This window comes from Solea solea, chromosome 21, assembly GCF_958295425.1.
Source record: "Solea solea chromosome 21, fSolSol10.1, whole genome shotgun sequence".
In the NCBI taxonomy this organism is placed as follows: Eukaryota; Metazoa; Chordata; class Actinopteri; order Pleuronectiformes; family Soleidae; genus Solea; species Solea solea.
Window position 1 is genome coordinate 3,417,749 of NC_081154.1, and position 25,467 is coordinate 3,443,215.

At 43.0% G+C, this 25,467-nt stretch overlaps 2 protein-coding genes across 3 annotated transcripts; both read right to left on the reverse strand.

Moving 5' to 3' along the window:
* Window positions 1-519: 519 nt before the first annotated feature.
* mrtfba (myocardin related transcription factor Ba) lies at window positions 520-20,021 on the reverse strand. 2 transcript variants are annotated; one of them, XM_058620725.1, is made up of 17 exons: window positions 19,758-20,021; window positions 15,643-15,730; window positions 13,606-13,852; window positions 10,321-10,386; window positions 10,130-10,185; window positions 9,961-10,036; window positions 9,542-9,703; window positions 9,273-9,448; window positions 9,038-9,160; window positions 8,675-8,925; window positions 7,652-7,817; window positions 6,269-7,306; window positions 6,003-6,125; window positions 5,759-5,908; window positions 5,451-5,585; window positions 5,208-5,268; window positions 520-4,936 (listed from the first exon to the last, which is right to left on the reverse strand). In XM_058620725.1, the coding sequence occupies exons 3-17, from the start codon at window positions 13,763-13,765 to the stop codon at window positions 4,425-4,427; spliced, it is 3,255 nt and encodes a 1,084-aa protein (XP_058476708.1). In that variant the 5' UTR covers window positions 13,766-13,852; window positions 15,643-15,730; window positions 19,758-20,021; the 3' UTR covers window positions 520-4,424. The 2 variants fall into 2 exon arrangements, with proteins under 2 accessions (XP_058476708.1, XP_058476707.1); XM_058620724.1 differs by having other exon boundaries at window positions 9,273-9,451; window positions 19,758-20,018.
* Window positions 20,022-20,359: 338 nt separating this feature from the next.
* Window positions 20,360-25,467, reverse strand: ercc4 (excision repair cross-complementation group 4). Its single transcript, XM_058622030.1, has 10 exons — window positions 25,123-25,467; window positions 24,110-24,290; window positions 23,788-23,983; window positions 23,508-23,715; window positions 23,205-23,385; window positions 22,969-23,100; window positions 22,763-22,867; window positions 21,615-22,281; window positions 21,428-21,540; window positions 20,360-21,327 (listed from the first exon to the last, which is right to left on the reverse strand). Exons 1-10 carry the CDS (start codon window positions 25,297-25,299, stop codon window positions 20,594-20,596), a joined length of 2,694 nt encoding a protein of 897 aa, XP_058478013.1. The 5' UTR covers window positions 25,300-25,467; the 3' UTR covers window positions 20,360-20,593.

Below are 25,467 nucleotides of genomic sequence, written 5' to 3' on the forward strand. Positions count from 1 at the left end.
GGATATGTTTTTATGTGTCCCATCATCCTTTCATTCAGACGCACTGATATTTATACTCCTTATTCATATTATAGACTTACAGTTGCAGAGTAATATTCATATTGGCAGGGTCATGTTTATGGAAAATAAAGGTGCTAAGGTTAGTTACAGTTTATCTAACAAACTATTTACAGAACATAAACATAATGCAATGTTTTTTTTGGGATACAAAGGCTAACCTTTAGAAGCAGCACTCATTTTCAACACCTATTGTTGTTTTTGTATGTGTGTAAGTTTATATATTCGAAAATGCCTTAAATTAAGTCATAAAAAAGGAGCAGCACTCATTTAATTATTGTCATAAACTACGAAATTAAAGTAAAAAGAAATGTAATACTGAACACATGCAAACATGGTTATATAATCCAAATATAACAAAAGTGTTTTCATAAACCGACTAGAGCTTCCTTAATTCTCCCATTTCCCTTCAGTTGTTCTGGGAGGCAACATGAACGACAGTAAAATAAAAAGGACAGTCTGTCATTTGTCTGGATGTCATTTATTCTGTAATTAACTTCAGAAAATGCATTCACAGTACACCAAATTTTATTGACACATAAAGGCATACAGTACATCTTTTTTTGAGTATTTACAAAATAGAGAGCCCACGGATGTTACACGCATGTATAAAAATATGCATTGCATCTATATAAATATGTACACAATGTGCAAAACATATGGCATTACAAACGACAAGAGGCATGGCATGGGGTGGTGAATATAGAGAATAGACTAGGCTACAAAGAAGCGTGTAATTGATCGGACTAGGGCGGAGAACCTTGTAAATAAACACGTTGGACTAAGCTCTATTATAGTGTTGAGCTGCTCCACCTGACAATGTACAGTATTCACGTGACAGTGAAGGGTGGCGGGCAAATGAGGACAAGCAGGAACAGAAAAGCTGATGTTGGGTTATTCAAATTGAAGCACTCAGATATGACATGTTTTTGAAATTAGACACGAATATATTACTCTGTACGCAGTAAAGGCTCCTACGTTAATAAAAACCAAGGCAGGATTTGACATACAGTACAGTATATCAAGGGAGAGCACCTGTTATTGCCTTCAGCTGTCCCCGTCTGACCAGTCAGCAACAACAATGGCCAATAGTCGGTGGCTTCACCTCACCAAGAGTAAATTCAATTAGATTTATTGCAGCCAAACGGTTCTGTCAGATATGAAGGAAGAAAACCTCAGCAAACCAAAAATATACACATGAAATCTGATTTTACACAAGCAAAAAAAAACAACATGATTTTTCACCCTAAAAAACAAAAACAAAACATATGTTCCACTGCCTTTTGGCAACAAAAATATCACGTCTGAGCCTTTAAATGGACAAACCAAAGAAATGAGGATAATCAATTACAAGTGTCAACTCTTCTATAGGACACACACATATATCAACTCGTGACTCTTATGTTCATCCTATGCAGGACTGACCACTCACAGCAATTTAGGAGAAACAAACAGATGTAGTGGAAACATAGAACAAAGCCAGTCTGTGCAGTATTTGGTGCAACTCTATCAGCAAAGTGTGTTTGGGCACATCCAACTGATCTGATGATAAATGTGTGAATGCAGCAGTAAAGTGTGGATATAAAGGGCTCTCAGTCACATTAGCTCAGGTTTCCACATTATTGCTGATATGGACAGCAAAAAAAAGAATGTGAAAACAACAAAAAAAGGACAGACAAATAGCCCATTTTATTCTGCCAGAAACAACCCTGAAGAACCACTGAAAATGTGCCTTCATGCCATCATTAACTGGAGCACAAGCGCCCTCTAGTGTCCACAACAAAGTGGTTAAAATGTGAATTTCACTGAACATGACTGATATAAAAAAGAGAATTTAAAAAAAATCAATCTTATCTCAAAGTGCCAGACAGTTCGACTGCATCAAAAAACAAAAAACAGAACCAGACGACCGTCATAAATCAGTGTCATTATTTAGAGTTGATAGGAAACATTTAGTGGGATATGATGCAATCCATTGAAAACAAAAATACTGAGTATTTATGACGACTTTAAAAAGGGAAACAAGCCCTCAAAGGTGTCTGTGCGTTTTGGACTGTAGCACACTGAATGAACACAGATTTACAACAGTCATCAGAAGCCTTCTGAAGTATAGAATACGCAAGAATCAAGCGTAACGAATTTGATGTTCATAGATTATTAGCGACGTCATACGACGGCGGCTGTTGAGGGAGCGAGAAACAGCCAGAGATTAAACGTGAACACAATCATGCACACGGAGACGCACAGATGTTCATGCAAGAGACAGGAAGACAATTCCACACGTACACACACGCACATCCACCCATAAATCAACATGCTTACTTCTCTCTCGCGCTCGCTCTCACACACACACACGATCAGGAAACTAACTTTGTCTACAGGCCGCAGCAGCTGATGCGTCACCATCAGACTATTTCACCAGCCAAAGATCCTCAAAATGATGGTTGGTGTCGAGTTAAAGAAGCTGGTAAAGTAGACTAAAGTTGATCCGCTGCAGGGAATCTACACCGTCACGTTTGGTGGCTCGTGTTGCAGTTATTTCCCACCCACATACGTACACAAAGTGCAGGGATATTATAGGAAAGCTGGATATAAAGCTCATTTTCTCCAAAGACATCTTTGTTGCAGCGTCACAGAGTTAACACATACTACATATGCGAGTCTCGTAAAATGTTGTTTTGTTCCCTTTCTGCTGTTTGTCAGTTTATTATCAGACCCAAAAAAAAAAAAAAGCTGCCAACTTTGTAAGTTAATTCCTGTTTTTTGATTTTTTTTCTTCTTCAAAAAGTACATTCAAAAGTAAGAGACTTGGCCAACAACTGCAGTATCGCTCGAGCGTTTCGATCACTCTGTTTTAACAATCACCTTGGATATGCAGAGTTCACATTTCCTCGCTCTGAGGTGAATGAGGCTCGTCGTTCTATCCCTCGGCCTCTTTAGTGCATAGCTCTCAACTTGTGGTCGGAGGAGCTGCCTCCTCTCATCGTCCGACTGGAGTCCAGTCTTTTGTTCTTTAGAGTCACTGGTTCATCGGCTTGACCCAAAATGGCCGCGGTGAATCAGAGGAAAACAGTCACGTCTGATACAGCATATCAGATTAGTCAGGAAACAAAACATTCTACAGTATGTAGGAGGCTGGACCAGTGTGGACCTCAGTTAGGACATTTTTTAAAGTTGCCTCTGAGATGACATTACACCATAAAGGTAACGGATTTATATGACTGTCCAACACCTTCTCAAATATCTTCTATAATCCGGTTTAGTCTTAAGTGTTTCTTGGATAAGCGGTTGCACTTACATCCTTGAAACATTCAACACCTGAAGTGTATAATCCAACATATTTTGATCCAAACTACATTTAATCCGTCGTCTGTTTTCAGACACAGATAAAACACAGCAACTACCACCTTTTATAACCCGGTATGGCACAGTGAGCCTCAGTGGGACAAAGGCCTTTGAATCTGCGGACTGTTACTGTGCTCACACAGTAAACAGATGCAGGAGTCAGTAGCTATGTTTACATGGACACGATTAATCAGAATAAAGGCCTGATCGGGAATTCTGACACAAATTGAATTCCAACTGAGAGGGCTGGTACTGTAATGGCGATCCGATCAGGACTTACTGGTAAAATGAGCCGTGTTTCCGTTTTGTCAAAGACGCAGAAGAGGAGGAAAATGAGATAGACAGCGAGAGGATGAGCGGACACATGCAGCGTATATACACTGTGCTAACGTCAAAATAGTCCGTTCTGACGGAATGCTTGAAGGATGTGTCGTGTACACGGACCACAACACGATCGTTTAATTTTCCATGCAGTCCATGCAAACGACGGAATTTTAAAAACTCCAATCGGAAAAAGGAATCTTTTGGAAATTTTGCACATGTAAACACAGCTACTGGGAAGCCAACCAGCAACACCTCCGGTAGGAATGACTGGGTAAGCTCAGCCTTCAGCACGACTCGACGTGGACTTGTTTTAGTGTGGTGTGAACAGTATTTACAAACAGTTCATGCTTAATTGTCTACATTTGGCTCTGTCTCCCCTCTTTCCGTAAACCGCCACTGAAAGTCTTCTCTGTTAAAAATTCCTTCATCTCCATCACCTTAGTGATGACATTTCAGACCTTCATTTAAAACTGTGCTGACTAAATCCTGCTTGTAGTTCAGCTTCATCAGTGTGCTGCGTGTGCAAGGTCTCTCCTGTAGTATAATGGGAATATTACAGATGGTATGGATGTACTATTAAGAGTGATATTTTCACCAAGTATTTAAACTCAAACCCTTTTATGGCTGCCACTGTCTTCATCTTTCCATCCATCCATCCTTCACTCCTGGCTCAGATGCTGCTCAGCTGTCGTCCTCCATCAGTCCCAGTGCAGCTGCAGATCTTGGGTATCCAGGAAGTCTGTTGGGATCCCCAGTGGTGTGAGTGCCCCTGCAGGTCCAGGCGGCATGGTGAGGTCAAGCCACTCCATATTATCCAGTGCCGGGTCAGACAGACCCATGTTAATTGACGGCGGTGAGGAGGAATCGCAGAAGGACAGGTCTGATGTGTCCATGGGTGAGTAGGGATGCTGCTCCATCAGCTGAGCTTGAAGCTCCTCCATCAGGCCCCGCGTGCGCAGGTCCGAGGCCGGTGATGTGTCAGCCAGTGTCCTCTCCAGAAAGTCCTCCAGCTGATGGTCTGTAGCCAGAGAGGAGAGGCTGGCCAGGCTGGGGTCAACAACAGGGCTCAGACTGGGCGGAGGGGCCAAATGGATCTGTGGAGGAGGTCTGCAGAGGGCAGTGTTGACGGGCAGGGTGGTGATACTGGCTGTGACTGGAAAAGTCTTACTGAGAGACCCTGGGGGCTCCTGCTGGATGAATGGTGTGATTTCTGGGAAAGAGCAGGACAAAGGAATGAAGAAAATTAATTACTAACTAACTATGTCTATGTAACTTTGAAACATAGACTTTTCAAATAATAATATAACCAGGGCAGCTCAAGATAATGTCTTCCATAAAGTATATACAAGGCTTATTCTAAGACTAGAAGAAAACCCAATGATTTTTATTTTTAGGTGACTATACACTTATTCCAACTCTTTTGCTCCAACATGTTACATTGGACCTTGAACCTTCCTACAATACTTAAGTGACTAAGTTACCTCCACTCTGTATGAGAATGTCAAATAAGTCATCCATTTGCTGGCTGGTTGTCGTAGGAACCTGAGGACAAAGTCAGAGGTTAAGAGATTAGAATCTGGTACCACAGAAAGCAGAGCAATTACTTAAGGCTAAAAACACTGCAAAACATGGACTTGTACGTTTTTAAGCTTTGTTGTATTCTGCTGTTGTATAATACGTTGTGAGTGAGTTGTAATGACTGTGATTACTGGCGAGTATCTAACCTGCGAGGCATTGTTGACGTGCATGTTGCGGCGCTGTTTGACGGCCTCCTCGTAGCGGGGAGGCTCTCGTGTCTTTGGAGGCTGAGTCATGAGAGCGGTGGGCTGGAGGATAAAGGCAGGCTGGGGAGAGGGAGACTGGAAGAAAAACAGGCAAGTGGAGAAACTGTAGGTGGAAAAAAAGGACTGACGTGTATTAAGCAAACATTACAAGATGAGGAAATAAAATAGCACTTAAAATGCATCCAGTAAGTGGCAATGACTTAACCAAAACTAACGCTTGCACTCTGGCATTTACTCTGCTCTGATACCTTATGAAGAGATCCATTGGCAATGTGGCGGTTTGGTGAAGCCCGTGGAGGGACCCTGGTTTCTGGGGAGCGTCTGAGGAAACTCTGGGGATTTATCTCGGGTCTAGTCTGGTTCTCCAAACCAGTAGTATTATTGCACATTGTCAGAGTCTGTCAAGGCACAAGAGAAAGACATCAGTCCATAACCTATCAACAGCTCAGTATCAGCGTAACATGACAAACGTGTCGACTAGTGATGACTGACCTGAAGCAATGGGTTGTGGCCTGCTATCTGCTGACTAGGAGCTGTGTCCATCTTAGTGCTCTGCAGCTGAGGAACTGAGGCCTGTATCAGACCTGGATGTGAGACTGTGGCCTGAAGAACAGGCTGGATGCAGAGACAAAGAGATGAGTCATGAGTCTACATAACAGTTTGTACAAACTAAACCTGTTTGTCAAAGCCTGTAAACATGACTTAATAATAATTTTAAAACCATAACATATGCCACAAACTCTTAATATGTCACTTACCTGCAGGCTGACAGTGGTCCTTGGCAACTGGATTGCAGTAGCATTGTTGGGAAGTGACACTGGGAGGAGGATCTGAGTCCCAGCCTGGCCAGTAGTGGTCAGCAGAGTCTGAGGTTGCCTTGACGTGGTTAAAAGGGTCTGAGGCTGACCCAGCACCTGGGAGACTCCACCTTGGTGGCTAATGAAGAACTGCTGCAGGCTGGCGGCTGTGGGCTGGGACTGGGGCCGAGTCTGGAGTTTGGGACTTCTCTGTTGGTGCTGGAGCACCTGTGGGCTTGTGCTTCCTTGGGGCGGGGCTTGGGGCTGGATTTTTGTCATGAGCTGGATGGGCTTGCCAGCTGAAACAGTCACATCCTCCAACTTCACCATAGTTGGTCGGGGGCTAGAGAGAGTGTGGGGGCCTATGATAGAGTTTGGGATACTAGCAGCGGTGGACGAACAGTTTGACAAAACCGTGCCCTCCATTTTTACTACATTTGAATTCAGGACAGGAGGGACAGTATTCATGAGTTTGGGAGATACAGAGTCAGGAACGCAGCCACCCTGGCCTCTCTTCTCCACCTCCAGCTGCATCTTCAGCGCCTCCACCATCTTCTGCTCTTGCTCCAGCTTCCTCATCAACTCTTCTATCTGCCGCTCCTTCTCATGGAGCCTCCGATCTTTTTCCTCCGGCACGTAACTAGACGGAGGAGGTGAAGACCATGGAGCTGCTGTGCCGCACCTCACCGTCTGTGCTTCAGTAGGTGCCTCACACATGCTCACATCCTGCTGTAGGGTGGAGGCTTCAGGCGGATTGGGTGAGACTGGTGGTGTCGAGTGCGCGCTCCCTGGAGCCGCCTGCTTGATAGGGAAAACTATGGCAGGGGTGGTGATGGTGTTCGAGGCAGTGGTGACCTCCATGGGGATGGAGGTGGTAGTGGTAGGAGGAGCAGAGGTGGCAGGAATTTCCTGGAAAGGCTTAAGTCTTTCGATCAGATCAGTCTTTGTCCCTGACACAGGAAGGCTTCGCAGCTTTAGCTCCAGTTTCAACTCCGCCACCTGAAAATATGAAAAAGTGATCATGTCAGCATTTTAAGAATTTTACAGCCGACTTTAAAAGGAATTACAAGTGTCTGTGACAGGATGCAAATTACATTTAGCTTAGCATTAAGCTCGCTAATTCACACATTACATCTTATTAACGGAGTCAATTTTCCTCAGGACGGGACAAAACTTTGTCAACCCTATTAGAAATGCCAGATTTCAGAGAAGTTCCTGTGTAATAATCTTGATATAGTTCACTTTTAACAGCTGGGCAGGCTTGTAAAGACCAAGGTCAATCTCTCTTTGATTTACGATGATTGGAACATTTTTAAACTGCCAACACGATAAGTTTCCACAGACCTTCATCTCCTCCAGGTTGGCAGGTAAGACTCCCGGCTTGCGGTTTGACAGTGAATTATTTGGCCGAGCTGTGGTGAGCGAGGGAGGTGGAGGGGCAGTGGGAAGAGACACCACAATAGAGGTTGGCAGGCTGCTGCCAGCGCTGCTCTGACCCTCTGCCACAGGTCTACACAAAGAAAGAGACGCAAAATATGTTGAGGTCATGGGTTTTTTTCTTTTTGGAGAAAATAATTCCGTCACACAAGTACAAAAAAAAAAGAGGAAGAGGAGGTGTGAGAGAGAGACAGTGGACAAAAGAGTATTGTTGCTGAGATATTGCAGAGAGGAAACAGAGAGAGGAAATCTGCCACCAATATGAACAGACAGTCCAACCCCTGCCCTGCGCCTCACTAACAAAACCCATCAACCAAACCATAGCGCAACAAGCACAGTTCAAAGAGAGCTCAGTCGTGCAGCTGCTGAGAGGACATTTATAAAAACAGCAGCTGGTAAAACAACATCCTGTTTGTTATTAATATGATTAAAAGCAGGGTTGTTATTGGAAACCAGCTACTGGGACGCTGGGTTGTTGAAAACAACAATATTTGGCTTGTTTGTCATGGAGAGGAGCCAGATTAGAGGTATGCAAGTAAAAACATAAAAACTAACAATTTGAGCAAGCATTCACATTAATGAATTGTAATGTCCTGAAATATGTAGCACACACAATACAGCTGGGTTAGTGGTCTTTGGAAAATCAATACTGATGAGCCATTACTGCAGTAAATGGGTAAATGGATTCATAAAAGTCAGAGAGGTCAGGAGAATAAAGCACTGTCATCTTATGAAGAAAACATTCATTCATACTTTCAGTTAGATTCTGATAAGCTGTCAGTGTTGTAACTGGAGTAAAGGTGTGAACACGCCAATCCAATTAAAGTTGAAACTATTTTATATGGCCAGAGTATTGTTATGGTACTTGGTGTGGATAGAGGTTAACACATTTTCCCAATGTTTGAAGAGGGCACTTGTTTATTTACGTACTTGAGTGGTGCTGGTAGAATGGTCTGGTAGTTGTAGTGCTGCTGCTGTTGTTGGCTGAGGATCTGCAGCTGGAGGAACAGCTGCTGTTGCTGCAGTAGTCGGGCATAAGAGGAGTCCATTGGTTCTTCGCTGGTCTCCTGCTTCTGGTCTGGAGGAACATACTGGTGGTATTTGAGCTTCTTCACCCTGGGCCTCGACTCTTTGCCCTTCTTACTGCGACTTTTCTCTGAGGACGACTTCTGCTGACTTTGCTGTGTTGGGGAGATAAATCATTTCAGAAATACGCTCTGTCAAACAGCACCGAACCACAAAGCAGACAGCAATATTATATTATTTAGAGGTGATATAGTTTGTTGGCCTCACTTTGATCAGTGTTGGGCCTGGTTTCGAGGGAGCAGGGGTAGCAGTTGCGCGGTTGGCCAGAATCTCATTGGCAGAAATCACTTGCACAATGTTTGAAGTTGCTTGTTTAGAGATTGGGAAGGTCTGAAAAATAAAAGGACTTTATTTAGAAAAACAAACAAACAGCAAACAGCGTATGTCTTATTGATAAGAGCAAAATCTGGGATTACAGGACAGGACAATTTCTCTACAGAACCTGCAGTATGGTGCTGGGGAGCGATGGTGGTGGTGCTGGAGCAGGAGAAGGCGTCTCTGGGGCTTTGATCTCTCCTGGTGAAGGTGCAGAACTCTGAGACTCTTGACTGGCTGGCTGCTCCGGGGACAGGGCTTCACAACTGTCTTCATCCAATACCTTAGGGTAATTCACCTGGCCTACTAAAAGAAAAACAAAATGCTGTTAAGTCCTCTCACAGCAACTTTACCTCCATAATTCCACGTGTCTTGTTGTTTTGCCATGTCTCTTACCGATGATGGCTTGTTTAAGGCTGGAATCCACTGGGATGATGTTCTTTTCCACCAGCTCCATTGGGCCGGGTCTCTGGGCGATCTTTTCGTTCAGGTTGTCGGCCAGCCGGGCCCTCTTCAGCTTCATCTGCGTGGCCTGGAGTGAGGGCTCTGCTCCAGTCTCTGGAAGATGTAACACTACGCCATGTAACATTACATATCTACCACAGTTTAAAATGTTCTGACTTTATTTGCACTTTCTCAAATTTGATAGCCATGTTCTCAATTGCATGGTCCACTGGTGCTTAACATATATATACAGTAAGAGGAAGTTCTTCATGCTGCCATGTGAAGACAGCATTTCTATTCCTGTACCATTGCTCAGGAAACACTACAAAAAACACATGTGTGCATATTGTGAACCAGAGAATGATCCATACCCTGTAGGATGTGCATCCTGATCAGCTCTGCTCTCTCTGGGCGACTACGGATCTTGTGCTTCAGGAAATTCTCAGTCTTATAGAAAAAGGTAGAGATATAGCAGTTAGCACGTTTACTCAATTGCTGCACTCCACAAATTCAGATTTCAGTCCCAACTAAGCGCCTTACCCTGGCTCTCTCCAAGCTGCGAATCTGCCCATGGAAAGCTGCTGGGCTTTTGAGAGCTGTGGGACAACACATTTATCAAGTTAACATATATATTGTGTCAGTTATTGGTGTGAGGTTTGTTATTAGAAAGCCAATCAGTCCACATAAGCTTCTCTGTGAGTGATGGAACACCTAGCATTACTGATACTTACGCGGCATAATGCCCTGGTCCACCAGCTGTTCCCGGGTTCGCCTTTGCTGAAGCTTCAACTGCAGGACTGAAAGCAAAAAAAAAGGAAAATAAGAAGAAGGAAAAAAGGGAGGACAATGAGATCAAACTGAGGAGGTAACCACATACTAACCTCTCACCTTCCCCCGGGTCTAAGTCATATCCTGCTTTTGAGTCAACATGCTGACATAATTAATAACATCATTACCATCTAATGAGCTCAGTTACAGTTGAGGCACATGATAGTGTGACACCATGTGAGTTTTAATTGAATTTAACCAGAGTCTGACAGTTCTCAGTTCATTATTATGTGCTCACAAACCTGCTGTTTAATTCCTCGGAAAACTGCCACTTCAAAAAAACAATTTAAAAAGGTAGCAAGCAACCACGAGAGGTAAAGACTGACATCCACCAATAAAACACGGCAGCACAAGGCTACTTGAGTTGAACAATAAGCACCATACTATCAATGCAAGTCAAGAAATGCTCACCTGCTTTTGCGCTGAAAGTAGCGCAGCAGTTATTAAGTGTCTCAATCTCCACGAAGGCCATGTTTTTACAACTGGCTGGTAGAATAGTCCAAAACACAATGGAGTGGTGAAGCCATTTGAATCCAGTTTGACAGCCTTTGAATTCACGCCCAAAATATGCATCTGAGGCAATGATGTAACATCTACAGCACTGCAACACTGGTTACCTCCTGTATTTCTTTATCGCTCTCTTACTTCCCTCTCTCACTCAGTTTAGGAAGGTTAGTTTTCTGGCGAGAAGTGATTCAAACAGCCAGACACGGAGGACTACACTGGGAACAACCAAGTAAGTGACTCAACACAGCCCCAAACACATCACAACAAATGTAATGTATGTAACCTGTACCTAAAAGAATGAGTTTGCCACAACAACACAACTATTCTGACGTGCTTTCGTGTCCCATGGTAAGAGGGACGACAATGAAGGGAAGTGGAACAAGGAGATTTGTACAAAATCAACACCAGCCATGAGCACAGACACTTCTCCATTCAGAGAAAGTGACACATCAAAGCTTACGGAGAAAAACAATATTTTGCTCGAGCAGGAAACAACTGGCACTGTTGAGGTTTTACACACAAGTCGATGACAACAGCATTTTTCCAATGTCACCTTTCGCGAAAACTTTCAACAAACTTTGTTTGGAAATAACATGCACACATGTGCAAATAACAGCTGTGGTAAAACATTGACAAAAACTCAACCATGGCTACTGTTTATAAACTCACAGAGAAAGTTGGAATGTGGGCGAACAAAGGGTCAACAACCCTGACAGTTGAAGTCATACTAATGGCACTTTTCCATTATACAGTTCTAGCACTACGCGGCTCTCACTACTTGACCTGGTTTGGGTATCGGGCACGTTGTTTTCCATTACTTAATAGTACCTCCTCAATGTGGGCGGGGTCGCAACTGCTGTGACATTGACAACCTCCCAACAGACCGTTTATGGCTCCGTCTAGCTCCCCCTGTATCTTCTCGGAGTAACTTCTGCACCTCGACGCCAGACCACGGTGTACTTTTGGGGAACAGCAGCCGTGTATGCTCGCTGCAACACTCATGTTTGATTCTTGCGTCGGATGTCCTGCAAAAACACCCGAGCAGAGTCAAGTCACGTGAAGTGAATAGCAAAAGAAAGGTATTCAGAGGGGGGAAATGTTTGTTCAAGGTGATTCATTAAAACTTCCAGTCTGTGGCATTCTCCTCAATAACTCCGGGAAACTCTGTTCAGCCTGACTGACAAACACAATCTGACCCATGACCTCAACAGGCCGAGGCGAGCTTGAAAGATTGAAATGACTGAGCCGTTTACCCACACAGAGGAAGACTTGGCAGGTCAGTGGAGGCTTAGATATAAATTCAGTCAATAAAGGACAGAGAGACAGAGAGGGAGACTGAAAACCTGTTGAAAAACCCAAGACGCAAGCCAATAACTGATAAAATCCAAAAAATCACAAGATGAATAAAAGTCTGGCATTTTATCTTTCCTAAAGCAGCTGTCCATCTTTTGTTAATTGTCTGAAGAGGCTTTTCTTGTGATCTGCAACTTTCATGACCTAATAAAACTAGCCAAACACACAATCCTAACACCCTGCTGGTGGTACAGTGCTGCACCTTTCCCAGCAGCCTCCACCCAGCTGAAGTGGTCTGAGACACTCACACCTGTCATTGTGACAGATCGACACCTGCATGTTAAAGCCAACATGAGTAAAAAGGACTGTGTGGTTGCGTGGCAGAGAGTGGAAAGTATGAGAGGTGTGTGCTCACACTGGAGAGGGAGGAGCTACCAAAGCTAAGAAGATGAGCTGGTGCTACTACTGTTGACATTCCACAGAAGTTTTCCACCATCGAGGTATTAACGCGCTTTCCCTGCAGAAAGCAGCACACAGATGGTTGTGTGCACTAACGCACAAAACATACATGTATTCCAGTTGGGGATGGCTTTATATGAACACCCTGCGAGTGTTGACCGTAACTTTCTGTACATGGTAATCAGTATCACAGTGAGCAAACCAGACTGATCTCCCTGCGCCATCTAAACCGTGATTAGGAACTGGCAAACGCAAGCGTGAATCTAACCCATTCCCAAAATCTGGAAATCGCATACCCATCCATCAGTGCCTGACTCGGTCCTACGCGGAAGCCAAAACAGCATTGAGAGGGTGATGAGAAGCACGCAAGCTGGCAAACACGAGGATAATTTGGTTGATTCAGGAAGTATGCTTGTGGACGTGCTTTTAGAAAAAACGCTTTTAGTGACGCCCATCTATGTATAACGAGTATTTAAGGTCAAACTGGGAATGCCGTAGCCAGTATGTGACCACAGTGGAAAAACTGCTCCAAAGCCAAAAGATCCTGACATTATTACATATATTAAATGTTAGCTTAATGTTGGGTGTTTGATTTATTTATATAATTGAATTTCAGTGACTGTAATTTCCCTTTGCACACATGACCATTATACACCCAGTCTTACTTAGGTTAACAAGGTTGATTTTGTAATATTTTGAGTATTTTTCTTGATTTTGTGTAGAAACAGTGATAATCATTACAGTTAACCAGAAATATGATTTATTAGGCAGAATAGGCTTTTGATGACAAACACTCCAAGTGAAAATGAATCAGAGCATGATGATGATGATGTTGGCTCACAGTCTTTTTTTTCAAGTGGTGTCTTTTGTTTGATTTTGAAGGAGGTATTTTTTGGTCTTTCTATGCCTGCACATCCACATGACCTTACCATTTTTGCGTTCGCTGAGAGAAGGTAGATTCGGTGCGGGTTGCAGCGACAGCTCCTCCATCTCGTGGGTCACCGCCTCGCTCTGTGGACTGGGCACCAGCAGACTCAACACCCCACAATCCCCCTCTGCACCAAGCAAGTGGTAAGCCTGGGGCTCCATCCTGCCTCAGGAGAGGGGTTGGGGAGGGTTTCACACAAGCAACAAGGGTATAGGTGACCGTCCCTTTGTGTTATGTCTCGCTGCTACCTGCGTGGACACAAGGCAATGAAAGAGAGAATGAGGAGTTAGCAGGAAAACGAAGGACTGCTCTTTTGCTCTCATACAACAACTTAAACAGGAGGAATACATCACACTCGGGGACATTTTGTGGGCTCCTCATGAACAGTAATCCTGAATAACCATCATCATCCTGTTGGTATGACTACTTCACCCAACTGCTGAAATGCAAAGAGTGGCATTTAATTTCAGCCATCTGGAAGAGCTCAGTCGCAGCCCAAATTAGTCATTAAACGAGCTGGGTTGGCCATTACGCCGAATAATCACTTCAAAACCACTGCTCGCGAGAAACAACGCCAGTCTGCACATGAATGTTCTCTCTGTTCAGACGAGCTTCATAATCTGGAATATGACGTCGCTGTGGCGATTTCAAACAGAGGGGCAGGAAACATTTTGGGGAGCAAAACAAACAGTTTAGTATCCAGGGCTTCACAGCAGTCTCTTAACTACGAGATGACGGACTGCTCCGTCTAAACATGTAAGCTATTTATCGCTCTCCAACAGCACCCACACAATCCATTCCAAGGCATGAGCGCACTTTATTAACCATCCTGATGTGTTGTGTTTGGCTGAGAACCACTGTGTTCCTATGGCTTCTTTTATTTCTCTCTGCAGAGGCATGAGACGCTGGAGGAAGACGAGTGAAACAACACATGTGACTGCTGTCAACTCTGCTGGTTTTTACTGAACACGGATGTCATGCGTGTCCAAACACAACCAATCATTAACACCATAGTTCATCACCTCCTGCTTTTCTTTTCTATCCCTTAAGATAATTGTTTTTTTACATGTTGCATAAATTACCACCCCTCAACTAATACAAAACAGGAGGAGGATGGAGTTAAAAATTAAATGAGCTTGAATTAAAACTGCAAGCACCATTTCCTAAATAGAGAGAAAGTTGCTCCAATAAAATAAATGAAAAAAAAATTCAGTGTTCCTCAGATATCACTTTGCTATATTTGACACGTGTGCTTTGCGCTTTCAGTGCCACCAATCTGACTTCCACTAACATGAGTGTCAATCCCAGTTAATCCAGCATTTACTAGTAATCTGAACTGGTGCGTGCTGAATCTGGCCATCGCTTCAGAATTCCCTCACTCCTCGAAACTTGGCTTCTGACTCACAGACACTTTCTGCCATTTAATAATGATTAAGTGCCTAACCTTACAGACTCCATGCAACAGGCAGTTCAACCTCAGTGGTTCAGTAACAGCCATTTTAATAATTTAACTGGCCTTTGGTCTGCAACATGTAAGCCTTTCCGATAGATTACAATCAAAGGGTGCATCCTGTCATATGAGGCTTTCACTTTGGATTTTCTGGGCCATGTCCAAGCTGTTTGAAGGAGACTCTGCGAACATTGACCCTGATCGAGGGCTATTGTTCTCCGTCATGTTGGCTTTCAGTGGGAGAGGAAGGCGGTGTGGCATTGGAGTAGAACAACCATTCCCTGCTTTGATGCTGAACTAGTTTCCCTTTTCTTTACAGACATTTTTATGGTACGAGGAGAGAAAGTCTTAAATAGTTTAATCAGATTCAGAAGAGTTCATCTACGCACACAAGTTTGACAAAAAGGTCCACAATGAAAAGCACAGATACAGAAGAAGTGATAATGGAAAAAAAAGAAAGAAATACACATGTGTTTCCGAGACCTCCTAAACCAAGTCATATTTGTGTGCTTGTACGTGCAAGTGTGACTGGCTACCACAACCACAGGAAGGCTGTGGTTGTCATTCTGTCAGTGAGTTCACTCGTACCGTCGGTAGCAGAGGACAGCAAGGGACGGAGGAGAGAGACGTCTGGGTTAGCTGCTGTGCAGAGTCACGCTAAGCCATGGAGTCAAATCTGGAGGAAGACAGACAAAGAGCAACCATGAATATAACACGGAAATTCATCACATTTTGGATCACTAAAGCATTTATTTCCTTTTAGTTGACATTTGTAAAACATGGCAGTATTCCTGTGGTGTCTCTACCATTAAATACATTATAGTCCACTGTTAGGGCTGACATTGTTTGTCTCTCAGCACTCTCTCCCCAAACAAAAAACCAGAGCTGATGCTTCTAGAAAAGAGTTTTCGCTACTTCACAGCAAGAAAACATGACAGAATCCCAATTTATCAATTAAAAAAGGAATTATGTAATGTGGCCTTACATAATTAACGGCCATTGAATCACAAAATGAGAACAAACACCATCAGGAGCACCTAAACTGAAAAGGGCTGTTTGAAGATTAATAGAGACTGACAAATTCTAAGTGCCACATAAAGACATGTGAATGAATCGAGCACACACTCAAGGCTGCGCCAAGGTCTGAACATTCATGTTCACAGGTTGCTAGGATAATCTGCAGTGGTCTCTATGACAAAGGAAGTGGGTCATTTATGCACAGACAAATGAAACTCTTAGTATTAATAATGACTAAAGAGCTGTAATGTGGTATCCACTCAGCAGTCTGAGGGAGAATGACAGACACTGCTCTCACATGGTATTATAATTAGAATAATAATAATAATAATAATGTTATAAATAATAATAATGTTATAAATAATAATAATAATAATAATAATAATAACAATAATAATAATAATAATAATAATAATGAAGATTATAATAATTTTGGTGCATTTTTAAATAGGCCATTTAATAATTAAATTGCTTTTAGTAATGCAATTGTTGGAGTAAGAATGCTTGCGGGGAATTTAGAAAATAAATGAGTAGTTTAGTAGTAGTAGAAACAACAAAGGCCAGACATTTTGTGCAGCTCAGGCCCCATCGCTCCACCAAGTTTGGTAGAAATTGGTTGAATAACTCTTGCATAATGTGGCAAACAAATAGACTAACCTACAAATAGAAATGGGTGGAAAAAAAAGCCAAACAAAATATCATACTGTACCGGAGAATGAATCATTGGATTTTGGTTGTCAAGACTGACTACATGACTTCTGTTAACGTCAGTGCAACTCAACTGTAACTAAATGCTTTCCATACACAGCTGATAGTTGAGTCGTGAATGATAAGGACCGATCTTTGACAGTGGCCTGTTAAAACAGCCATAAAGTTTTTACCGTCCTCAGGCTGGCAGAATTTGGCATGAACTTGGAAGATACCACTAGTGCAGTCACACAGAGACACGAGTGGATACAATACCCTGCTTTCAAAAACTCCTGCATTGCAGTTTGAGGACCAAATGGGAACTTGTAAAACTGAAGTGCCATGTATCTTCAACAGTGGCAGAGAGAACTTGTCAGTTCCCAGTCCCTGCATTCTGACGAGAAGAGGTCATAGGTCAACTTTGCAACGAACAGGCCTGGCTGTGGAGACTTTTCGTGATAAAGTGCCCACAAGCAACCGCGCATGCAACATCAAATATGTCTGGTTTTAGTTTAAAAAACCAGGCTCAATAGTGCGACCAAACATCTTTCCAGTGTGGCAACATTTTTGCCTTGATGCCTTGAACTTTCATCTTTCAAAATCTCAAGCCTTTCTCTATTTGGCCTGAACTCACACTCCAGGACGGTGTTGTAGTCAAAACCAACCAAAAGAGAGAATGGGTGGGTCTTCGCCTCTGATTGGCTCTATCCAGATATTCCTGTTTACTGCTCCCTGTGTGTGTGCATCAGTCGTTATTAGAACAGTGACAACCCAAATGCACAGTGAAGAGAAATAGGCTTATAGCAGTGGTGTAGTCTATGTGATATGCAGGATTATGCCAAGTACCCATTACAAAAGAGCCAGGATTTACATATAACCACCTAAAAATGCATGTTGATACCAATCAATACCATTTTTTTTGCACTCATGATTGTCACTTGGTTCATATCATTTGGCTGTGTAAGACATTCATTAAACCATTCATTCTGTACTTATATAAGACATGCTAAACTAATTTACCTTGTATATACACAACACCTCTGTACACACAAATCTTGAGAGCCACTCAGTGACAAACAAAAGTTTGAGTCTGCAGTTTTCTGAGCCTTAAATAGACCATGTCTTTCTTGTCCAAGAAAAACAAGTCTGCTTTTATCCAAAGATAACACAGGAATGATGTCATTGCTGTGGCTCATTCACTAGAGTCACTGTTCTGCTCCGTTCCCACAGACACACACATGTGATGTAAAGCCGTTTTCTTTGTGAGTGCCTTGTGCGGGAAAGAAAAGGACTTGACAAATATAATAATCATCATAATAATAATAATAATAATACTATTAGTATGCAGTCAAAATCCATAGGACAGCCACACCTTGGTGTAAGAAAGCACAGGTCAGATCATGCTGCCTGCAATGGCGTGTTATCACACTTGTTAGACAAGACAATTTCTGTGGGGTGAATACAAATCAGATTATTACAATAGGCTCCTCTAACCGTGTGTGATCCAAACAAAACGTTTTTTTCCTCCAGTATGTAAACACTTAACTTGAATACCTCACATTGCAACACCTTTAAGAGGATTGGTTAGACAATGTTGAATCCAGCTGCGATGTCTATTTCAGCTGGATACAACTTTTTGCAGAATTCTTTAATTGGAACAATCTGGGTAATAAGGGGTGTTTTTGTTTAGAGTATCAGATGATGTTTTTAATCCAATCCAATTTTAATGTGGTTTATTTTATAAAGCACATGTTTATACCACAGGGTGGACCAGTGTGCAGTACATACAGTACAAATCAACAAGAAGAGGACTAAAAGACACACATAAAAGCCAATGAAGCATTTAAAAACAATAAATTAAAAAAATAAGCTAAAACACACATAAGAAACAACTCACTCTGTATTAAAAGCCAACTAAAGTAAATGTGTTTTCAAAGTGTCAGGGCTTATTCCACAATTTAGGAGCTAAAACAGGCATTAAAATGTATTTTTTTCTTTTATTGCTGAAATGGAAATAAAGCATGTCATAATTTGTTTTTCTCCATAGGTATTTAACTCTGGGATAACTAACAAATTATCATTGTAGTTTAAAACAATGTTACTATGTATATATGTGTGTGTGTGTGTGTGTGTGTGTGTGTGTATATACATACATATACACACATACATATACACACACACACATATAATTTTATTGTATTATTGTATTTGCCACAGGGAGAGACATGGAAACATTGGTATAAAGACATCTGAGCAGGGAGTCTTCTCGCAAATGAATACTGCACTGGGAGGTTAGAGGCACACACTGATGATTACTTTGCCATCCAACCATATGCACAGTGCATAAGTAGCAGCTAATATTTCACACGCTTCAATGACAGACTGAGTGGATGGGACTGAAATCCCCACATCCTGCCTGTCTGGATGATTCACACATAAACCCCAAAACCCCTGCCAGGATTTGCTGCAGCATCAGCAGCAGCAGCACCTGATTCAGAGATTCAAAAAGCATCCACAATAAAAGAGATGAGATGAATGAAGTCATTATATCTATCTATCTATCTATCTATATATATACACATATATATATATATATTATAATATGTGCAAATTGACACAGAGTCACATGGCAGTCAGCTCCCCTTCAGTTTGTGTTATCGCATGGGAGAAGGGCGGGTGTGAGGGGGATGAGATAACGTTGGCATGTTACTTGAAATCTGACAGGTGAGTGAGTTGCAGACAGTCAAATAGGTGCGTTCACAGACATCATTTCTCTGACTAACGTTGACGCGTCGATAAAAGAAAATGTGGTCAAATACATGCAGTAAAAGCCCCGGTGTTCAGTCACAGCAGCCCTCGTCTGCTCTGCCCCTTTCTGCACATCATGAAAAGCTCCCCAACAACAGCCGCCTCACAATTTTCGCTAGTTAGCTCGGCTTAGCCAGCACGGGCTAACATGCTAAAAACAAGACAGCGCCGCGTCGGGTGTCTGCTCTTACCGAACTGGGAAGACATGAAATCCGAAAACGTCCGAGCTCTGCTTCACATATCCATTGGAGTCGGCGGAAGCGTCCGCGGTGTTTTCGCTGTTTTTCTTCCCTTCCCTCAAGCTGAGAGAGTGAAGTTTATTTCGCGGAGTAAAATGGCTGCGACTCGGTCTCGGTTCGGATGCAGACTGACGTAATGACGCAGTCGGACAGGAAGCGTTAGGGGGCGTGGCAGAGGGCAGGGATCATGATGACCAGCAGTCATTCGTTCAATATTCATGGACTTTGACTCATTTTAAGTCAAATTAAATCCCAGAAAAGTACATTAACCTTTACAATGACAATGAAAGTGATCTCAACTATACTTTTGTATGAAAAATAAAACTTGGTTCTAAAATGGAGTTAGGTCTATTCAGTGACCTGTAAAAAGCTTCCAGATTAATAAATTAATCCAATAAAATGATCATTATATACATACAGTATATATTCAGATTACAATGAGTGGCATAATGAATTCCATTTTGTGATATAAACTAGTTCCTCTCCTTTAAAGGTATAAGCAAAGTAAAAGGAAAGGGAAGTCAATTATAGTTGCTAAGGTTTGTGCAATATCAAACTGTTTAAATGTTTTTATTTAATTAGTTTAGATTCCAAAATACAATACAAAAACCTATAAAAATTCAGTTCACTCAACACATTACTATAAAATGCAGTTGGACTTGAAATGTACCAAGACACTCGACAGAGACAATTCTTTCCGTTTAGTTTTACACAAGACATTTTCATCCAGCTTCACAATGTAGAAACAATCCTGATGTGAAGAGAATATACAGACAGATTTCACACTTTTATTTGGCCTTTTGCACAGGAGCAGGAACATCTGCAACATTGTGCAGAAACTCATACAGTGACTTAGCATTGTGAGCATTTCCAAGTATTTCTGCAAGTTTGTCCTGGCTGAGTTTGGTTAAATCCGCCAGACTGTCTGCGTTTTTTATCAAGGACCTGTAGTTTTTTGTGCTGACCCCAGGCATTTTTAACAGAAAGTCATAAGGTCCGGGGTTATAGAGGCCTGCTGATTCAGCCACCGTGTCCGACTCAGCCGTGACCGCCTGAGCTGCGGCGGCGTCGGGTTCGAGGCGGCCTTTCTTCAGCTCTACAAAAAGGTCCGCCGTAGCATGTGGGGAGGGGCACCAGAGTATTCGCAGCCGGGGAAAATGCAACGTGAGAAGAGTGAGTTTTGAAGAAATGTCATTGGATGATATCTCGTGCCGGAAGTCTGATCGGGCCGTCAAGGAGAACGGTTTCTCTGGGTCAAACTCAATGAGCAGCACTGGTTTCTTGTAGTAGCGGGTCATGGAGAGACACTGGGTGTAGAGGCGGCCGCTCTGCAGAGAGCCGATCAGATCGCTGACGCTCTTGCGCTCCACGCATATGTCTGGCGTGAGGATGTAGTCACCTACTTCTAGGGTGACCGGTTCGATGTCCAGTCCACGGCGATGCAGCATGGAGGGAAGTTCGCTGCGGAACTCACGCATGTCTACAATGACTCGCGAAGGCTCTTTCGGCTGCTCCTGGCCTCCTGGTGATTGTCAAAAAAATGGAAACACATGGTCACATGAACACATTTATTGTAGACCTTTTCATAAGCAATTTTTTAAAATGAGCCCAAACAGACTTGCCTGCTTTGCGGGTGTTGGTAGTTGCATTGGCTGGCTCTAAATTTCGAGCAAGATCGAGGTTGGTGTCTTCTCGTCCCTCCCTCTCCTCTGGTATGACCATAGTAGCTTTTTCCCTGCAGTTTTACACAAACAAACACTAATTAGTAGCAGAATCTTAAAGAGAAACACTCAAATAAACATTTCTGACCTGATGAGGTGTTCAAAGGCTTTCTTTTCCTTAGAGAGTGCTGTCAAGTACTTCTGTTCTTCTGTCGAGCCTCCATAAATGAGGAAATAAACCCGGAGTGCCTTCCCAGGCCGGCTGGCTTTGTAGATCTCCAGCTGTCGAACAAAACTCACTTCAGCGTCGTACAGCACCACAAAACTGGGTTCAACCTCGTGCAGAACCCGTGTCAAGCTATGGGGGTCGGTGCAGCCTTTCAGCGGGTGGATAACAGTCAGAGGCTCCTTCAGCACACCATAGTAAGCATCAGAGGACAAATTCAACTTCATCTGTTCGTCCTCGCTTTCATCGTCCTCCATCAGTTCTTCGTCATCTCCGCTGCTGCCCAACACGGCAACTTCGTCAGTCTCCTCCTTCCCGACCATCTGGGTCAGGGTCAGAGACGGTCTGCTTTTACTCTTGGTGGATTTTGTGTTTTTCTTCTGTGCGGGCTCCTTCCCCTTGCCTCCTTTTTTGGGCCAACCATTTCCTTTTCTGTGTGACTCAAGGTCCAAGGCAGCAGCAGCAGCGGAGTCCCGTTTGCCAATCGTGCGAGTATATAATCTGTGCAGCAGCCAATCTGAGCCGTGCCTGATGTACTGCTGCAGCTGGGCACAAGTACGGTCATCACTGGCACAGATCAGCACACGACCTGGAGGAAACATGTAGGGTATTTTACCATCAAAAGGTTTAGGCGAATGTGTATGTATGTGGATTATATTATTCTGTATTTTATATGCTATGATGTATATAGCTGAAACTATTAATCGATGAATCTATTTTGATAATCGGTTTGAAGCTTTTTTCATGATTAAAAGAATATTTCTGATTGTTTAAGCTTCTTAAATGTGAGTATTTTCTTCATTTCTTTGCTCTGGATAACAAAGAAATCCTAAAAAGTGAATCATTTTGGTTTGTGGACAAAACAAGACATTTGAGAACATCATCATTTCCAGGTTTGACAAAAACTGATCACCATTTTTAAAGGTTTTCTGACATTTTATGGACCAAAAAATTAATCGATCAGTCGAGAAAAAAACGGACAGGTGAATCGATTATGAAAATAATCGTTAGTTACAGCTCTAATATACATGATGGACAGTTCTCATGCTCCAACAACAGCACGCTCTAACCTGGTTCAAGTTCTGAGCTCTTGTTCTCCTTCTCAATCTCCTGCAGAACCTCAGTCAGCGCCTCCCACTTTGGGCTTTTCTCCAGCACCAGGTCTCGTTTCACCTCTAACAAAAAACACAATGAACCATAATCTCAATAATACATATACAACAGATTTCCACTCTGAGGATTGCTGCTGTCAGGGTAGTGTTCAAATGTCTGTCACCTGAGGCAGAAGATGACTTCTGTTTCTCAGCCTCTGATCCCACTTTGAGTTTCTTCTTGCTCTCAGCGAAGCGGTACACTCGACTCCTGGAGTTCACAAACATGGAGGTGCTGGAGTCAAGGAACAGCCAGCCTAATACAACAACAATGACATGAAATCGAACAGGGGTCATTTTGGGCATTGAGAAAACAATATTATACTTAACAGAAAAATACAGTGTATCTATGGAGGTTTACCTGAATTGGAGCCAAAGCTCTTTTGGCTGGAGCGCAGTGACTCAAGGAGATTGAGGAAGGTGACACAGTCATACTGGGTGAGGTAAAGCAGAAGAACACGGAGTACCTTCAAGTCCTGGACCAGTGCCTTGGTCTTAGCTCCAAGCTGATGCCACAGGGGGTCCAGATAGTGACGAATGGTCTATGTAGAATAGAAAGTTTGGTTAAAAAGTACAGCAAATACATTTTAATCAAATACATATGGGCAGTCTGAGTCTAATTCAATGCAAAGGTTGTGTTAAAGGCAGTAACACAGCAGCAGACCTTTTCAAAAGCCTTTCCTAGTGTGTTTTCCAATGAGAGGTCCTCAACCTCCAGAGACGGGTTGTAGCGTTTCAGCTCCTTCAGACAGGCACCCATAATGTCCAGGATGGAGCTCTGGATGGCCCTCATAGCTGGCGTCAGTGACACATGAAGCTCCACCACCTCTGGCTTATGCCTGTCCAGTGCTGTGTTCACTGATGCTTGGAACCTGTCAAATGAGCCAGTATATAAATAAAGTGCTTCCTTTGCCTGCTATGATGTGTGAAATGTCCTGCCATACCTGGGCCACAGGTAGAGCTTCTTGACAAAGAGGTTCCTCATCACACGCTCCACCTGACAGAAGCCTGAGGAGAGGGCTGTGGCCTTGTCAGTGAAGGCCTTAATGAAACCAGTCTTGTTCTTTTGTCTGAACAGGCGTAGGATGAAAGCCTCCTGACAAGACTCGATGATTTTATGGGCACGATACACCAGGATGCCTGAACCATTAATAAAGAAAAGCAGGCAAATAGGAACACTTGTGAAATATACTGCAGTACAATACCAAAAATGAATCTATTGTGTAAATGAATTTTAGTCAAAATCGGGCAGTTTAACATTCTGACCTGATATGAGATGAGCCGGAATGCGGTCAGTGAGGAAGTCCACCACCAGGATTCTGCTGGTGACAAACAGCACTCCTCCTTCGGTGTAAACATTATAACGCTCTGTGCTCTGGACATCACTGGTCACTGTCCTGGGCAGGTGGGCCACACCCTCCACACGCAACTGCTCTGTCAGATATTCCTGAGAAGCCAAAGTAGATGAGGTGCAAAGTCTGAATTTCAAAAAGTCCACTAAAACCTCTATTATCTGTACGTATGTCTTGCCTGATGTGTATTTTGTTTTCTTCTTATTAGAGCGTTGATGATTCATGAATATTCATACAATTTGGCACATAGGATTTTCACCTTTCCCATAAACATAATTTGGCATAGATTTGCTTCCTGAAACAACCCTCTCAATTTATCCTGGCTTGGGATCAGCACCAAGAGTATACTTATGCATGCTCAATTCTTCATGTAAAGTACACTCACTACCAGTCGTTTTATTAGGAGCGCCTGTTTGTGAACACAAATATCTTATTAGCCGATCACATGGCGGCAACTCAGAATGCATTTAGGGCAGGATGAAGTCCAAACGGAGCATCGCGGTTGTGGTATGGCTGTTTGTGGAGGGTAGAGTATATTAGAAACTGATGATATGCTGGGATTTCCTCACACAACCATCTCTAGGGGGACAGACAATATCGTCCCCCTAGAGATGTTTTGTTCCCCCATAGATGTTTTGTTGATGCCATCGAACAGAGGAGAATGTTCTGAGTTATAATGACAGACTACAGCAGCAGAAAACCACACCTGTAAACTTAGTAACGTGGCTAGTGAGTGTATTTTGTGCAATTATAAAGAAAACAAAGATTTGAAGTGAGCTCTGATAGCCTTTTCTAACACAGTGGTTTGGAGTCAATGGATCACATGGTATACAATCTATTGAACGCATTGCAGATACACCTAATCAAAAATGGTGGGTTTAAACGTGTCCACCAAAGACCTGAATCTCGCTAGTTCAGCTGACAAACCTGTTCGGGTGTAGTTGTGTTGAGCAGAAGCACCAGGCTGTCCTGCTCGGAGTAAACCCGCATGAACTGCAGTAGTATGCGGTCTATCCCAAGCCCCTCCGCCGCCACCAGCAGCCCGTCACAGCCGAACACACTCAGGAACATCTCCGTCTCGTACTCCAGGAGCGGCCCCGCCATGTCGGACACACCGGAGCGGTCCTCTTCGCGACGGATTCAAAAAGTTTCCTTTCACTGTCAGTGATAAATATCAGTTAAAGACATTTGAGACAAACCACACACGGGCTGCTCGCGCCTGCTAGTCAATGTTTTGAAATTGCACTTCCGGTCACGTGGTGGTAAAAACAA

Bases quoted from the DNA above. Each gene is read 5' to 3' on its own strand.
- ercc4 (XM_058622030.1), bottom strand. From the start codon at position 25,299: ATGGCGGGGCCGCTCCTGGAGTACGAGACGGAGATGTTCCTGAGTGTG. The intron at 23,716-23,787 runs GTATGGCAGGAC...CTCATTTGACAG, and splicing joins AAGCTCTACCTGTGGCCCAG to GTTCCAAGCATCAGTGAACA. The intron at 21,541-21,614 runs GTCAGAAATGTT...GTAAAACTGCAG, and splicing joins GCCTTTGAACACCTCATCAG to GGAAAAAGCTACTATGGTCA.
- mrtfba (XM_058620724.1), bottom strand. From the start codon at position 13,765: ATGGAGCCCCAGGCTTACCACTTGCTTGGTGCAGAGGGGGATTGTGGG. The intron at 10,037-10,129 runs GTAAGGCGCTTA...TTTTTCTATAAG, and splicing joins GCAGCTTGGAGAGAGCCAGG to ACTGAGAATTTCCTGAAGCA. The intron at 9,452-9,541 runs GTAAGAGACATG...TTTTTCTTTTAG, and splicing joins CCTTAAACAAGCCATCATCG to TAGGCCAGGTGAATTACCCT.